Below are 17,894 nucleotides of genomic sequence, written 5' to 3' on the forward strand. Positions count from 1 at the left end.
GAATTAAATATAGAAACTCGAGAACAATGAAAAACTGGAGGATTTGTTTTGGTTTTTTTTTCAGTAAGGAACTGATGACAAGATAAAACAAAACCCAAGAGAACAACTGAAACAAGTAGCTGGATAATAAATCCTTCATGAAACAAGGTTAACCTCACTCTTCTGCTTGAGAAGTTGCCAGTTATCTAAGTATACAGAAACACAACATATTGCAACCTATGGGGAAGATAAGAAACAGCAATTTTCAAAATGGACTTTGGAGTGCAGACATCAAAGAAATGCAACATTTATTTGTTGCATCAAATAACTTGACTGGAATAAAAAGGCAGGAAACTTCCCCCTAGAGTCACTAACATACATGGAGCTGTTCACATCTCAGTCTTCTGAAATACAGATAGCAACTATAATTGCCATTTTGACTGCTCCTGCTTAGGAACGTTACACCTGAAAAAAAACCCCACCAGACAATGATTCTTTTCCAAATTTCATGCCTTTTTAGAGTCACACACCCCTCAGAAAGGTGCTCCCTTAGCAGTGATGACTAGGGAATTCTTTGATTCAAGGCTATTCTCCTCCCAGCTATAGAGGCCTCTGCAGAATGTGGCTGTGTGAGATTAACTTCTGAAATCACCTAAAATTGCTATGGTGAATGGTTATAGCTAGAGGGAAGAGCAAGTTTGCATGAGGCCAGTGGCCATTTTCTCAGTACTTCTCATTCACTTTACCACCTTCACCAGGCTGTACAAGCTTTTCTTCCACAGGCAGAGATACAACAATGAACTGAGGTCCCTTCAGTTCAACAGCTGCCACTGAAGCATCTCCCTAAGGCAGGTAACATAATCCTAAACTGCTTTTCCTGACACTACCTGCAGGGTTTTTAAAAGCACTGCATGCTAGAAGTGCACTAAAGCCTGCCTCAGGGATAGCAGCAAACGTTGTTTGCAAAGACACTAAGCTGAATTATGTCATGAAACTCTTCAGGCTTCACCCCAAAATAAAAAGGTTCAGTCCTTTACTTGCAACTCAGTTTTCACAGGACTACATTGGTATTCTTCTTTCCATAGACATTTCTTTCCAGACATGAACAGAAAATAGGACTTTCTTTTTAGTACTTTTTTTGTACTCCAGGAAAGCAAAGATCAAAAGAAGCAGCTGAAAAAGAAATTCAGCCTCAAACATAGCAGTTAGTGTGTCAGCATGTTAGTGTGTCTTTGCATTTACTGTAATGAAAAATGTCAACTGGTAGATATTTATTTTTGAACACCAGCTTTTTCTATTCTTTTGGTCCTACTGGTGAAGAATAGGTTAAGTCTCAAACATAGTGGTGGTATATGTGAGTGGAAATGAAACACGACTACAAAGATACATATAAAAGTCTCTCACAGCAATTTCATGATAATACAGAAAAATATCAGTACTTAACTGCATTTGAGTTTAGATTTCTCTATGATATTTGGGTTTTTTTAAATGTGAAGCATAAGGAGCAAATCTCTCTGGCTCTTAAAACTCAGAATTAAAACTCTTAAAACTTAGAATTACCTTTAGATTTTGCTCTATCTGCAGGACTTTTGGCTTTCAGACAGGTCTTTTTGAAAGTTTCTTTTGATGTTCTCTTTTCACTAACTGGAAAAGACTGCTTTGAAAGTAAACTGGGTTTCCCATAGCCAGAACTTCTAACCAGTCCATGAGTACCATGTGAAGGTTTCTTTTTATGTAAGGGTGCTGGACTTCTGATATTCTTGTATGACACTGGTTTGTTTGTCATTGATTCTGATCTTTCATTCTTCAAGGAACAAAACCGAAGAGCCTGTGACAGAACACATTTGTTTAAAACAAGTTTTAGGCTCTGCTGTAAACTGAAGGTAACTTTACCAGTGAAAAACACAGAACCAGTTACCAAAACTACACAACTGTAAGACTCAGGGTGATGGCAAGCATTATTTTTAACCAAATTAGTAGGAAGTAAATTTGCAGAATTGTACTACTTCAGAACTACACAGGGCAAGTATTTTGTACTGGTTCTGTACTTGATCTACGAAATTGTATTTTTATTTTAATTGTACTGTACATTACAGGATCTTCTGCTTACCAAATCAGGTCGGTCATGACTAAAGGCTAATGAACACAGTGAATGTAGAAAACCAGCCATGAAGAAAGGAACAGTGGCAGGCAGAGGAACCTTGCTACACTTGATCATCAAAAAACAAAGCACACAATTCCCAAAACCAGTAAACGAAAAAGTTTAGCCTGTTTGCCCAGGTGGTAAATTCACCAGGATAAATCAGCCAAACCTCTGTCCCTATAATGCCTTGCATACACAAGAGAGTATGAAAAGGAGTGTGAAGCTAACTTAGGGGATGCAAGGAGAAAAGAATTTAGGGATCCAGGGAGAAGATTTGGGATTACATAAATCTTGTTCTGGAATATTTGAGATGATTGTAAGAATGTGCAAAATTTACAGGATCTTTTGGGAAAGAACAAAAACAAAAAATAGGTAAAGAAACAAGTCTGGGAAAGAGAAGGAAAAATCAGATTTAAAAAGCTGGTGACGTGACCAGGTTGCTGGTCAGCACACTTGTCTGACTCAGCTGGACACTGACCATTACAGTCTCTCCTATATTCTTACTGAACTGTATTTCTAACTGTTCTCTCTGTAAAAATGTTCCCTGTTCTTAGCCTGTTGTGTGTTCATATGTGTCCCTCCAATCCTCACACGCTCAGAGACATCACTATCTTGAGCTGGAGACTCCAGCAGCCTTGCATAGGTTGGGCTGGGACAAGAAGAATCTCACTGGCCCCAATGTCCACTGGATTTGGTGACCTCTAACAGTAGCAATGGCAACATGAGAATTTCAAGAAAAAGAACAACAGTCTCTCAATTTCTAAACATCAGAGCATAATCAAGTGACAGGCAGTCTAAAAAGATATACCTTTAAAAATTATTTCCATGTAACAAAAATTTGGTTGGTAATACTTACTCTTTTAGTTTTGCTTCCTTGTGAAAGCAGAGAGTCTTGTCCTATTTTTTCTCTTAGTATATCAGGCTGTACTTCACTGGTCTGAATTTCTTTCTCAGTGATCCTCTGAAAGTTATCATCATTCACACTTGTCTGTAGAAAGATGCTTTCTTCTCTGGTAAACTTTTCAACTGAGTTTTTCTCCCAAACTGTATTACTCTGGGGGTCTTCAAAGGGCGAGTGGCTAATGAGGTCATTTTCTGTGCTGCCTACCAGTTTCACAGGACTACAAGAAAAAAGAAACCATACATAATAAAACACTTGCCCTTTGCTTTTCTATCACTCTGGAAAAAGCAGGGCATTTTTTCTTTAGGTATCAGCTGTAAAGACTGCCTGAATTTCAAAGAGCTATTAAGCCTCTTTTAAGACCCATCTTGCAGATTTAGTCACACAGATTCTCTCCCACGCTGTGGAACAAGAGCTGCTTACCAGTAGTGACTGTTTTTGTGGAGGTACCAAAATTGGCTACAAGATAAACACCTGTAAGCCTGCAATTAACACTAATAAAAAATTAGTGGTAGTTTCTGCTGGGTGCAGCTATATGATAAGCTCCCAAAACTCATCTGCTAAGCATAACCTGTATTTCTGACAGTTCCAAGGCCTGTGCTGTCTGCTCTAGACAGAACAGTTGCAGCAAACAAGGAGGAGGTATGGAGCACAGGTTAGTAAGAATCACAACAGTAGGCTTTGATCTTAAAAGGATTTGAACTTAAGATTATGGAGGCTGGAGAGCCAGGATAGGATGTGGGCTGAAATCCATGTATGGAGAAGGGGAAAGAGGAGAAAACTGGGAAGGTAGAGATCCTAGCTGTGGAGGAACACCCCTCCAAATGATCTGACAAACATTGCTGCTTATTACCCAAAGTAAGTATGGGAATCCCTGGTCTAAACCTATTAACACTGTATAATTCATTTAACAGTTCACTGCAAATGTCATAATGCCAGTGCAGGATATAACAAAATTTCAGTATTTAATCAGGGAAAGAGACAGATGAGTTATTTAGTAAGGTGTTTTTCACAAATAGTAGCTTTAAGTTACTCCAATTCTTAAAATGCATCTTGAAATAAATACCTTTCAGAGTCCACATCAAAATTTCTGATATTACATAAATGTCCTTTAATTGTTTTCATCAATTCTTCCACAGTAGGTAAATCTAAATAATGAGAAATAAATATACAATAAATTAAAAAACAATCTAGAAAAAGTACCTGTTACAAGGACAACATTTAAAAATGTGTCATAAATGGCGTATTACAGATATTACTAGCTCACTCATTTTACAAGCTTGTACAATATATGCCTTCCTTTGAGCTCTTTACCTGAATCAACAGTTGACATGTTTTTTGCATAGATGTCATTATTCTGTGAAATGCTTTGCCCTAAGCCTTCTGAGACTGCCACTGCAGAACTGTGCAGTTTCTGCTTGTCAGTGTCCCCCAAAGACTGATCAATGTGATGATATGCCTGGTGTAGCGCTTCCATGTCACTGGTGGTTTGTCCATAGGAAGTACCTGGGAAAAAAGCAGGCTTGTAAGAGACACTACTGGATTTTCTGGTTTGGGAAACATCCCACTGGAGCCTGTGTTTCAGTTACTATCTTGGTCTATTACATGGGGAAAACAGTGACTTCAGTTACATTAAAAAAATAATCAAAAACCTTGTTTTTCCTATAAACAGGTGCCAAGTTAATTAGTGTCTACTAAATTGTCTCACCTACAGTTTGCATTCCTCTCCTCAATCCTCCCCCAGCTCAATATTTTAACAGTACTAAAATTAATAGCATATATTGTATGACTATTTTAACAGGTGCCATCACAGTTATAACTAGCCTATTCGATAAGAGAATGTATTTAATAATTGAGCTCAGTGTTGTCAAAGAAGAATTTTAGACACGAGGAATAACCACAGGAGATGGTATTTAAATATGAAATTGCAACATCAAAAGCTACTTTACAGTAACCAAGTAGACAAAAGTGTCTTCTTAGTAGAAACATTACTTTTTCCTGAAATATTTCCTTCTGCTTTCGAAATCTGTTGGTAAAAGCCGAGGGCTTCATGTTCCCCAATAATCTAAGAACGAATGAAGACATCGGAGTCACCTATTCTAATACAGTAAGATTTTAAGTTTTCTTGTGTGGTGGGGTTTTTTTGGTTTTTTTTTTCTCTTTTTTTAAAGCACCCCTTACCTGCTTCATTCATTTCAACTGCACTGACTTCTTCAGGCTGATCATGTTCGCCCGGAGCTACACCCGATGTTTCAACGGCCTTCTGAAGTTCTGCAGTAGAATCTTGTGAATCAAGTAAGACAACTAAGAAGATAAATGTTAAACAAAACAATTCTCTTATTTATACTTTGTCACACTGGAATTAGAAGTATACCAGAGCTTATCTTGATGTCTTAAGCATACAAAAAGTACTATACAGATTATTTTAATGCCATTAATGGCAAACTGATGAACTCTGATTACAAATCGGAGTTCTGAGTAGGTGTAATAAATACAAAAATACATCGATGACCTTGAATTGCTAATATGTAGATTATTTTTAACTATTTTGATCCAGCATATTTTCAGGAGAACACAATAAAATCAGGTGAAAAATACCAAAATACTAAAAAGCAGGTAAGCAAGTTTCAAAAAGTTACATTTAGTCTTCTTCCACTGATCAAAGCTTATATTTTACCTTTAGCCAGCATCCCGGTGTTTGCTTCTTCCTAACAAGAAAGAGAGAGAGAAAGAGAGAGAGAGAAAGAGAGAGAGAGAAAGAGAGAAAGAGAAAGAGAGAGAGAATTACTTATTGAATATCAGGGGAAAAAAAACTGGACAAACTTTAGAAGTTGGTCCAATACCTAAAAACAGTTTTCAGAACTTAGAACTAAGCAGTTATTCATTCTCCAAGAATATGCACTTCTCTAAAACCGTCCTTATGATGCCAAAAGTTCTCAACATTATGTACTCTACAAACCCTCTCACAAGTGAACAGGAATTAAAAGTTCCTCTGCATAAAGAAGCATTTTTGCACCTTCCTGATTTCTTTTATTGTAATTTGAGAAAAGAAAATTAAGTAGCAGTAAGCACATTATGACAGTTCCATTCTAACTTTTCTTTTCAAACATTTATTAGAAATACCACTCTAATAAATTTATTTAAAAAGAACTAAAACCCAAATAAGTTTACTTAGTGAAAATGAATACATGGTCCTCTATAGACTTCAGAAAAAACCCTAAATCTGAATACGTGCTCCAGGGATGCACCTATGTGCTCCAACCACATGTGCTACACATCAAAAGACCTGACTAAGCCAGTGGACAGCAGTGCCCCCAAAGCTCATACAGTGAAGATTTTTGGGTCCTCTGTCCAAAGGGTTTCTCTGTACAGAATTACTTCCACCAGTCTATGTCACTTGTACCTCAATAGCTCTGAGACATTAAACACTACCCAGTTCTGAGGCTGTCTCCACTTAAGCTCATCATTTGTGCACTTCCATTGACATTTCGTAACTTAAAAGAGGAGTAAACAGGAAACCCTGTGAAGCACTTAACCCTTTCTATGATCTATCACAGGAAAGTGCATATCCTTAACAGAAAGATGTAGTCTGAGGGCCACTATATTCTTTCAGACAGTACCTATCATACAAAGGTTTACTATATTTACAGTTACACACTGTACAGTTTTTAAAATTCCCGCAACTAATAGAAACATTTGGCAAGCTATACCTGTTCTTGAGGACTTAAATCAACTTCTGATATGATGTTTTGATTCACCTGATCTCCCTCGGTTTTAAGGGCGGGATTAGTATCTGTTTCTTCTTCAAAATCTTCACTGTAGCTACCTAAAAGAGTAAAATAAACATCAAATAGAATGAACACTCAAGGAAGATAAAGCAGTAAGAGACAGCTATTTCCTTTTCCCCAATGCCTCGTCTAAGAACAGCTATTGCTAGTATTACTCCTTTCAAAAAGGCAACAGAAAGTTTCCAAAACTGAGTGTGGTACTAAAGCTACAGTGAAAGTCACACATAATATCTCTAAATTCAAAGAAAGCTTGCCTTGTGATCAGATATGCTTTGTCTCCTCAAGGTGTACTTGAATTGACCCCTTCTACTCAATTACTTTCTCTCACTTAGGGTGAAATGATGCAATTCCTACTCAGTAGATAAAGTACTCTGTACATCCACTTTGACAACTTCAGCGGTTTTGAGGCTCAGAATCTGTAATTTGGCTTCTTATGACCTGCTTTGGTGGGCCAAAAGCCACTCTCAAGAGTAAGGCTTTTCCTTCAGTTACCTAGATCCTTCCACAAGTTTCAGTTCTCTTTTGCTGTATCTCTCCCACTTAGCTCCTGTGGTTACCGCCTCCAGTGTCTGCATTATCGGTAACACTTAAACCTGGAAGCCTTGAAAAACACTGGTTCATAATGTGTTCTTTCTGTGTTTATGGTTTACAAATATATCCTCTTTATGCTAGGGAAATTCAAGCCTGACAACAGGACCTCTCAAAAGTTCAGCTAAATATATAAATTTGAAAATACAATCTGTTAAGTTACAGGAATACACTCTATTATATGCCAGCAATAAAGCATGAAGTAAAGAGACATGACAAGTGAAAGACAAATAAACAAGAAATGTAGCATGGAAATTTGGGGGGGAAATCAGGTAAGAGTAATACTGCAGATTGCAGAGATGAAACTCAGGCATGAGAAGATGGCACAAAAATACAGATGACAGTTAAGACACCAAAATAAATCAAACATCAAATCAAATTTCAACATCAGAGTCTTTTTTTCAGTTATGATTGATAGAGGGTTTTTACTACTTTTTTTTCCTTTTCTTTTTGTCTTTTGGTTCACAATAGATTAAAAATCCACTTTAAAAAACAAGCACAGAAACAAAAGTAAACCCCTAAACCCCTCTGAGTAACAGCTGCACAGTCATAATGCAAAGACAGCCTAAAAGGCTGATGTAAGAACTACAGGTGAGAGAAAAGACTGTATTACCAGATTTCTCTTCATGTGCAGATCCTTCTTCCTCTTTTTCAGTATTTTCATTTCTGAGAAATAAAATGAAAATTCTACTCTTTATTTGGACAGCAAATAAATAGACTTTTTTTCTTGGAACTCTACACTCTGACACTTCTTACAATTAGTAATAAAAGAATGAATCTGAATTTGTCCAACAAACCAAATCAAAGGTAAGGAAAGTGGAAAAGTGTCAGCAATTATTAAAATAAAGTATTTCCCAGCTAAAATTCTCAATCTAACTCTTAAAATCACTCCCTTTCTGCATTCTCTTCAACATCTACGCTAACTTCTCAAAAATATTTTTATCATTAAGGTTTGCCTCCTGTTCTGACCCTGTCATTCTGGAGTAACAAAATAAATTTAAAAACCACCCGCCTCTCCTTTCTTCCCCCTTTTTCCATAAAATTAAAGTTCTGTCCTTATGTAAAGCTCTCCAGAATTCTGCCCCTCCAACTGTTTTCATATCAGAAGTTGCCTTTGAACTCAGCATTTTCAGCAACAGCAGCCTGAACTTCCCCTTCATCCATTTCTCTCACAGACGTTTGAACTTATTTTCACAAAACTGATTATAAATGGGTTGCCCATGTCTATTAAGATTAAGTATCTTTTGTCTAGATTCATTGGTAATACCACATCTAAAGGGACACAGAATCTTTCCTGATCTATTTCCTTGTTATTATCAGTTGTTACCTCTTCATTTAGTTACACCTTACAATTATGAATGTTAAATTGACTTGTTCCTATTGAGTTATGCACAAGACTGTGGAGCTACATCCACTCATCAGTAAGTCATGCTCCCACTTTAATTTATTAAGCTCATTTCTGTCCTTGTCTTGAAGAAAAAAAGCCAAACCACAATAAACCAACAAAAAACTGACCGAATAATATACAGGATATCATCCAACAAAATCTCAGTGGCCATACCCAAGCCACGTGTGCCCACTGATCCAGCCCACAACTTTTCTTCCCTCTAAATTACCGTACAAATGGTGCAAGTATGACAGAATCATTGGAATCCAGCTCTTTATTTAATCTTGAATAATCAATAGTAGATGAAGCTTCTCGTTCAAGCTTGGCAAAGAAGATCTCTTTTTCTTCTTGTTCTTCCAAGGTATCCAATCCAACTCCCACAATACTTTGATTAGGCCCAGAAGCTAAAACTGAATCTAAATTTCAAAAAAGAGAATAAACTGTGCCTGTGCTGTATGTCCACACAGAACAGCCACAACAGTTAACAACCACTACAGACATGCTCATAAAATATTAATGGCATCAAATCATCACAAACTAGTACTAGGAGCCTTCAGTTCACAAGGTGCAGCTGACAGAAGTGAAGAATCCCATCTTGAAATTAATTAAGGTAAACTGCTTTTAATAGTAATTTATTTAGATCTAGCTAACTTCATGAAATGGTTGGGCTCTCAGTTCTCACCATTTGTTTCCAGGCTGTCTCTACTCAAAGAGACAGCATCTCCATTACTTTTCTGAAGCTGCATCTTTCCAACATCCATATTTTCATGAGTTTCTCCCACAGGCTGTGAAGTGTTCTGTATCTTGACAAAGCTTCCACTGGCTGCAAGCATTCCTAGGGAAAAAGTTGTGATATTCTTGACTACCATCTAAATGCTATTTGTATGACATATCAGTCTTCTAGTCTCCTTCCAGAACCACCAGTTTTAATCTCCCATTGCAATTGCAAAGATAAGCAGTCTCACGAGTCATATTCACCTAATTTCCACTGATTCTATGTATAAATCTTGTTTAATTAATTAAGCTACTATAAACATTATCTTCCTATCCTTCATATTTGCACATATACCTAAAGTTCAGCATGAGTTAAATGTAACAACTGCAAAAATTGAGGTACTGTCATATTACTCAGGAAAGATGATCACACACACACAGACCCTACACCGAAATTGACTTAAAAGTCAGTTTATTTTGTTTGATCTACTACCTCAGATCACCACAGATTTTTTAAACTTGCTGAGCCATTGGCTTAGCAGCTACACTTCATTTGTTGCTTAAACGGTTTAAGGAAAAAAATAGTAATCGAAGTTTCTTAAAAGTCACTGATAAACACAGTTCTCCCATTCTATATATTTATGCAATTACAACTTGCACTTGCTCTCCTTATTGTAATTTCACTGTTGTGAGGGTTCAACATCACCTTAAAAACTTTATGCTGGCTCTCAGGCAGAACGCTGCCTTATCTACTTCCTTATGGAAGACTAAAAGCCAGATATTGCAGGACATTCCTAGTTCAAAAACTCCCTTCTGTCTGTCTGCAAAACACACACGTTTATACTTAGATTCTGTGTAAGTTCTTGCTGGAGAAGGGATAGTAGAAAAGCTGCTTATGCATTTTATCAAATGATGTATGAAATTATTTAACAGTTCTCACAGAAGGGAACAGAAACTGTCTTTTCCAACATGAATTGTCAGCTGGTAGCACTCAGAATTTTTTGTTCTGCCTGGCCACATGATGTTTGGACTGTAGCTGTGTCCTTGTACTGAACACACCAGGAGGGGTGAAGACACTGACAACAGCTCATTTCCTGCTGCAGGAGACTGGAGGAGATCCATACATCAATAACACTAAATCAGTCTGTCATAGGTTAGCAAGCATAGTCCCGGAAGGGACGTCCTTGCTAAGGGGTGCTTACAGTTTCCTCTGGGAACTGAAAGAACCTATCAGCTGGCCAGTTTGAATATGGACAATTCTCTAAGCCACTTAAAGTTGTGATCACCTCTGTGATCCACATTTAAGAATAGACAAACTCTCCCCCCAAGCTCTCTCTCGTTTCCGGCGCTGGCACAGGTGGCTGCAGGGCCCGAGTGGGGGCCAGTGGGCCCGGCCAGGCCCTGCTTGGGCCAGGCCGGGCCGGGCCACGGCCATCCTGAAGCCATGGACCTGTTCCAGCCATGGAACCCCCCCCACTGCCTTGCCGTGGGCAGCCGGAGCGGCTCGGCTCTCCCCCCTCTCCACTGCGATAAGAAAAATTCAACATTCCAGCTGCAAAGCTGCAAGGCCGAGGTGAGATTAACCCTTTTTATTGCTGTGAAGAGCTGAAAACCTGAGGGAAGAGAGAGAGGAGATGCTTAAAGCTGAAATTCTGTTGTGAAGCTATGATATATCAGAGTATCCTGTTGTAATTTCATGAAGATATGGGGGGTGGAGTGTTCAACTCGTGAGCAGAAGCACCTGCGCTGAGATAGGCAGATGCTGACGCAGCTGTAATTTCATGAGAAGTTTGGACAGGGAGAGATGAACCAGATGAAGACTTTTGCTCCAAACGGGAAAGGAGAAAACCTCAGTCCCTAGAGATGCTCCCAGAGATAGTCCTAAAGATGAAGATGATGAAGACCCTTTGCTCCCAGGGAAGGAGAAGGGCCTCTGTTTTTGTTTCTGAACGGCTCAACCTTAAAATTGCACCCCAAAAAACTTCAAGAGTGGACCCTCGAAAGCAGTTGCGGGAAAAGCTGCAAGTCGGGGGAAAGGACTCACACGCAGGCAGAGAGACTCCTCTTCCTAAATGGACTGAACAATATTTGGAAGTGGGCGGCTGTCTTGTTGTGATAATGTTTTCATAGCACGAGCAAGAAGAGACTTCTCTTTCTAAATGGACTGAACAAGGTTATTATGGAAGTGGTAAACAGACTGAACATCTTAAGGGTTGTCTTTTCACATTGTCAGTGGGAGAAGGGAGGAAGGTGGGGGGAGGAGGAGAGTTCTGAAGGTGGTATAATTTTTTTTTTCTTCTTCTTTTAGGTCTGTTAATAAACTTCTTTATATTCTTTCAAGTTTGGTGCCTGTTTTGCATTTCTCCTAATTCTTATCTCACAGCAGATAAACAGTAATGAGTATTTTGGACCAAACCACTACATTAAATTGGTGTTTCCGCCCGGTTACAAACCGAACCCGCGACACAGTCTTCCATGTGCTGACCAAGTGCTTCGGCTCTGGGCTCTTCCTCTGTTCTCTACACAGGCCCATGGAAGTCCCATTTAAAAAATGCCATACCTGCCTACATCATGACAATGGAGAATCCTTTCCCTTTGGTACTGAAAATGTACTTATGGTGAGGGAGGGTGGGCAAATAGGAGTCTCAACACCTTTTCCCTCCCTACTGGGCAGCCCTCAGCACATTCATTCTGATTGTAAGAGCCTCCCTATTAAAAAGTAGAATAGGTTTATTTTCTTGATTTTAATGACGAAGTCCCCTTGCATGTTTTGTTGGGATGCTAAGTGCATAAGATTCCACATCTTGGAAACACACATTCCTGTATCTAATCTCAGCTCTGTCCTCAATACAGAGCTCTGAGTGACTTGCCTTGCACACAACAACTAAATGTCAGAGGCATTGTCTAAAGGTCAAGCTCCGCATGTACAGAAAGTTAATGCCTCAATAAATACATATTGCTACATTGAAAAGTAGAAAATGGAAAGCTCAAAGTGCTGAACAGAAGTAAAAAACTACAAATAGCCCATTTCTCAGATAGCCAAATGCAGTAATTTAAAGTAATTTACTCAGATGGCACTCTATTCTAGTTATCAAGACAGCAAATAGGAGTCTGCTTGCAGCTGGGTCACAAGCTTTTTGCAGAGCTTTAATAATCTCACCAGACCTCCAACACCCTATTTTTGAATGAGAATGTATTAGCAGAATCAAATGCTAACTGCAATTGACCTCCTATGTAGAGAGTTGCAAGAAAGGAGAAGAGATTATACATCAATAAAAAAACCAATTAGAGTGCTTAATAGAACAAAATTTTAAAGAAAAACACTTTCCTGTGGTTTTTTTTCATTTAAATAATCTCATATCCAGTGAAATTTCTCAGCAGATGTACATTGATCTTGAAGGTTTCACAAGATTTATGTAAGCTGTCTAATAATATTTTGCCATTCAGGGTTTGAGTGAAATCAGAGTTTTTTTAAAAAAGCACCTTCCATAATAATGTGAAAATCAAATACTGTTTCTGCAGCCATTAAACTTTGCAATTTAGCCACTCACAACCCCCAGACACACTCGCCATAGCTAGTGAAGGCAAGAATATTTGTTTTCTCTTGCCCTACACAATCTGAACTCTGAGAAACCTATCAAACTTGGAAAAAATATCAACTCATATGGATTTAACAGTCTTTTCATCATGTTTTTGGCTGTTTGAACAGTCCCACTGATTTCTGTGAGGCTAGCACGAGTCATTTGTTTTTGGAGGGTGGGTATTGGTTACTTCTTGTAAAAGCTTCTTAAATAGTTATCTTGAATGCCAAAGATGTCGTTATGTGTAGGTTTACATGCAACATTTTGTAAGGCTAATAATATACAGTACTTCTTTTTAAAGCCCAGCCACTTGAAATTAATTAAAATAAGAATCTGAGTTTCACTTTGAAGAATATTTCTAACCACCACACTTGTAGATAAACATTTAAAAACATAAATACAAAGGACTCAAACTGATAATGACAAAACATCTATTTCAAAAAGTAACTTCCTTCTTCTAATCTGACCAAGACTGTCAAGATTGAGTCATTTTACCTTTTTAGTATCATATAAAATACAGTAAATTTGTTACCCTCAGAATTGTCTGGACTGTCAGAAGCGAGGGTTCCTTCTTCTTTGTTTAAGTAAGAGTCTTTCTTGTCCTTATGAAATTTTTCCAACATTTTGGATTTAGACAAAGCCTTGCTGTGAGATGCACTGTAAGATTTAGAGGGAACTACTCCTAAGTGTACATAAACATTTATAAATTTTAATACATAATGGACAGGGAATAAAGAGAAGAATGAGATGTGAGACTTCAAAGTGACACTTCTGAAAAAGTAATACAGTTCAATTTCTTGTACATTGAATTACCTCTAATTTTCTACCTATAAATAAAAGCTAAAGTTAATACTTATAACTTCTGAAAATATAACTACTCTTCTCCATCTTTTTTTTTTATTTTTAAAAAGGATAAATTCCTTCTCGATCCATGTACACTTTGCATTCAAATACACTGTTCTAAGACCTCAATAAATGACCTGAAAACAAAGAAAACTAGTAAAACTATCTCAACAGTAAAACATTTACTATGAGGTTTGAAAGAAAGCATCCAGACTGGTTCAAAGAAAGTGGAAAAATGTAGGTACATAAGTATAAATTACTACTGTCTTTACCACTGTCAGGTATAAGAACAGCATTTGTTTGCTCAAACCCTTGTGAGGACTTGCTCAGCAGCAAATACAACAAATGCCTTCCATTCACATTAGCAAAATTAAGTTTTAGATAATAGCACCTATGCTGAAAACTGTGCTGTAATGATCAAAGAATCATAGAACAGTTTGGGTTGGAAGGGATCTTAAAGATCATCCAGTTCCAATGCCCCTGTCATGGGCAGGGACACCTTTCACCACACCAGGCTGCTCAGAGCCCCATCCAACCCGGCCTCGAACACTTCTAGGGACGGGGCATCCACAAGATCTCTGAGCAACCTGTTCAGTGCCTCACCACCCTCACAGCAAAGAACTTCCTCCTAATACCTAATCTAAACCTACTCTCTTTTTAGTTTGATACCATTCCCCCTTATCCTGTCACTACATGCTCTTGTAAAAAGTCTCTCTCCATCTTTCTTGCAGGCTCCCTTCATGTACTGCAAGGCCACAGTTAGGTCACCCTGAAGTCTTCTCTTTTCTAGGCTTAACAAACCCAATTCTCGCATCCTTTCCTTATACAAGAGGTGCTCCACCATCTTGGTGGCCTCCTCTGGACTCCCAAATGACAGCCACACCACAGCCTTTATACACCTTAGGCTAGCCAGATGGCCTGTGTTAGGTTTTTCCATGTTTAAATTGTCACACTGAAGAGGCTTCAAAATTAAGTCATTCAGACAAAACTCTTAGTTATGGGTCTTTTCAGTTTACCTTGAGACAAGAGAGAGTAGTCTAGGACACCAAGCAAAATACTTCTGCTATTTAGAACAGGAGTATAGGGATATGTGACCAGAAGTTAACACAACTGAAACATCCAAGATAACTACAAGAAGCTGGTGCAGCAAGGAGAGAAATGGTATTAAATCTATTCTGATACAATGCATAGGTCCTTTATTCTCTCAACTGATGTGTAAGTTCACTAGCAAGGCACTACTTCTCTAGATCTATATTCTCCCACATTAACTGGGAAACCAGAAGTGTTGACAGTATACCGTCCATTGTAAATAATGCAAACACCTGATCCATTTTAAAACAGTAATCTGAAATAACTACCAAGGTCCTGCTAGTGCTCATATTTCAAACACTAATCCTAATTTGAGAAATAAATTAATTTTTAGTGTTTCTCTCCCAGACCAAGATGCTTTATAGCCATATATGCAAATGAGGCTTATGAAAACAGAGCTCCATATACACTCTAGAAAACTAACACAGGGAGATGTTCTATAGGCTACATACTAGATCACCAACATGATCCAAACACCAAGTGCCAAGTATTTCATTGTCATGGTTCTCCAAAATATTACCAATCTGCTTGAATTTAACACCAATGTCACGTTTAGTACAAATTAATTGCTACTGTCTTTCACACAGAAGTATTTAATGGATCAATGCTTATGATTCCTACTTATTTCCTGGAATTTCTTTTCTTTTTCTTTATAATATAAAAAGTGACTTCACATAAAAGGCTGAATCTAAAGTTACACTGACTAAAATAATACTGCAGATTAAAAAATTTAAGTTTTTCATTTGTACCAACTGCTGCTTCCATTCCAGGGGCAGCATGCATAAAGCAGCACAGTGATCAATAAAGAGAAAAGAACCACATCAACAGAAAATAAATAAAATGCTTATCTGACTGCTGTCTTTGAAATTAAACAAGTAGAACAATGAATATTAATATTTCTTGAGTATGAGATGCAGGAAGTGCAAGAGACTTTCTATTTACTAAACAGGTACTTACAACAGGTGAGAGCTTTTTGTTCAGACTTTTGAAGTTATTCCCCCCTTTCCCCAGGCTGACATTCAATACTGTCTGTCCTACTACATCATTATACATAGTTATATATGATGCTAAGACAATTCAGCAAAAGTTTACACAGTTATTAGTTTCTTCTGAAAATGACAAAAGAAGTATGTGGCAGCTTGGTCTAAAGGACAATTTGCTAAGGATTTTCTACAGCAAACACACTAGTAACACAAGACTGACACTGAATAAATACATCAAAACATATTTAATCAAATACCAGACTGGGAATCTGAACTGGGACTCTTTTGTTCAGTATTTTCCACTGCTTCTGCATGGCTTTCTGTCAGTTTCTTCTCTTTTCTCACTTTAACAAATTTTATTTGAAAATCTTGAAAAGACAAACAGCAGGAACAGACAGGCAAGCAAGACAGGACAGGAATTCTTAGTATCCAATTTCTTTTTATCATTTAAACGACAAAAGCAAGTAGAAAGGACATTACTCAGGTCTCTAACCTGTCCAATATGGAAGACAGCGTCTTGAATCATAATTTGCACATTTCAATTTAAAGCTGAAGAACAAATAGTTTAAACATGCCTAGAATAACTAGTGGAGTTACTTTAAAATGTCCTTTATACTTCTCAGCCAAACAAACAGAAGTAGTCTACACTGTTACCATTAATCTACAAAACCAAGTAAAAACAGGCTATTAGGTTAACTCTCTACTTATTTCCTGGCACTTCTGTAACAAGCCTTGGGAAAAAAAAAAGAACAAGACAATAAAAAGGTGTAGAGCCCATATTAATCTTCTTCTCTTTCAAGAAAGCATGATATAGGTAACAAAGTAACTCAAAATCAAAACCTCAAACGGGAAGCAACATATCAGCTTGGTGTATTACACAAGCTAATTATCCAGGTTTTCTTCAGATAACATTATCTCTATGCAGTCACACCCAAAGACATAAACTTATACATATGGAGCATGTATTTGTAATGAATGCAGTGCCACACTGTGAGTGAAAGTAAGATTTATGCATTTATATGATTCATGATGATAAAACAACTTAAAAAATACTATTGCTATTAGCTGAGAGTATATTGGTTATGTCCTATCTGCAACCAACGTGAAGGTTCAAGCCCAGAAGGACACACAAGGATCTCCACAAAATTTTGAAGCATGCTGACATTACACTATCCAGAAATTAAATTCAGCTTATTTTCATGTTTTTTAGCATCACAGCAATATTATTATTTTCTCCCATAGGAAATTATTTTGCTATTTAGGGGACATCTACATATAACCTTACAAAGAACTGCAAGTCTAAATCATCATCTTCTCAGACATCCAGTGCAGTAACTTACATTGCAATGCTGCTGTGCCATCATCCACTTTTAAGAGGTCTGAGCAACACACCACACAACATACACATGCTGAGAACATTAGACATCGCAAAATGGTATTTGACAAAGTACTTGGAAGCATGCAAGACAGATACACAGAAGAAAATACGAGCAGTTCTGGAAGTCTACCCACACTGAATTCCTTACAGTCACCTGACCTGTCGTTTTACAACACAAGTACATCTATACAAACTAAAATTATAGCCACATAAAACTGCAGAGGAAGACTCAGTTTATCCCAAAGGGGGCCAAGTTGGCCTCTGCAAATGGCTCTTTTATGACTCTAGGTTAATTGTCCTAAAACTAGACCCTATCTTGCAGAAAGGCATTCATCATGGTACACATTCTGCAACTGCTACCATTTGCGAGTGTCCAGTGTGACAAATACAGCTCTTTCCTCATGGGATGACACAACCACTTCACGCCACAGACTTACCCCCTTCTTGCCAAGACAGAAAATGGAAAGCCCTCTAGCAGGAATTAAAGGCAATATTAAAGTACTAGGTAGGAGATGGCTTT

General features: G+C 37.8%; 1 protein-coding gene across 9 annotated transcripts in view; it reads right to left on the reverse strand.

Annotated features, from left to right (window-relative positions):
- The window catches only part of CEP162 (centrosomal protein 162), a 45,552-nt gene that overhangs the window by 19,053 nt on the left and 8,605 nt on the right, over nt 1-17,894 (reverse strand). For 4 of the 9 annotated variants that reach the window (XM_048296690.1, XM_048296691.1, XM_048296687.1 and 1 more), the window contains 12 exons: nt 16,254-16,364; nt 13,614-13,763; nt 9,469-9,621; nt 9,016-9,202; nt 8,013-8,065; nt 6,734-6,849; nt 5,701-5,731; nt 5,205-5,327; nt 4,338-4,529; nt 4,090-4,171; nt 2,979-3,243; nt 1,540-1,807 (listed from right to left, as the gene is read on the reverse strand). In XM_048296690.1, the coding sequence (XP_048152647.1) occupies nt 1,540-1,807; nt 2,979-3,243; nt 4,090-4,171; nt 4,338-4,529; nt 5,205-5,327; nt 5,701-5,731; nt 6,734-6,849; nt 8,013-8,065; nt 9,016-9,202; nt 9,469-9,621; nt 13,614-13,763; nt 16,254-16,364 (1,731 nt within the window). The remainder of the gene's footprint in view (nt 1-1,539; nt 1,808-2,978; nt 3,244-4,089; nt 4,172-4,337; nt 4,530-5,204; nt 5,328-5,700; nt 5,732-6,733; nt 6,850-8,012; nt 8,066-9,015; nt 9,203-9,468; nt 9,622-13,613; nt 13,764-16,253; nt 16,365-17,894) is intronic. The other 5 variants (XM_048296693.1, XM_048296692.1, XM_048296694.1 and 2 more) reach the window with 5 other exon arrangements.

This window comes from Corvus hawaiiensis, chromosome 3 (genome assembly GCF_020740725.1).
Source record: "Corvus hawaiiensis isolate bCorHaw1 chromosome 3, bCorHaw1.pri.cur, whole genome shotgun sequence".
NCBI lineage: Eukaryota > Metazoa > Chordata > Aves > Passeriformes > Corvidae > Corvus > Corvus hawaiiensis.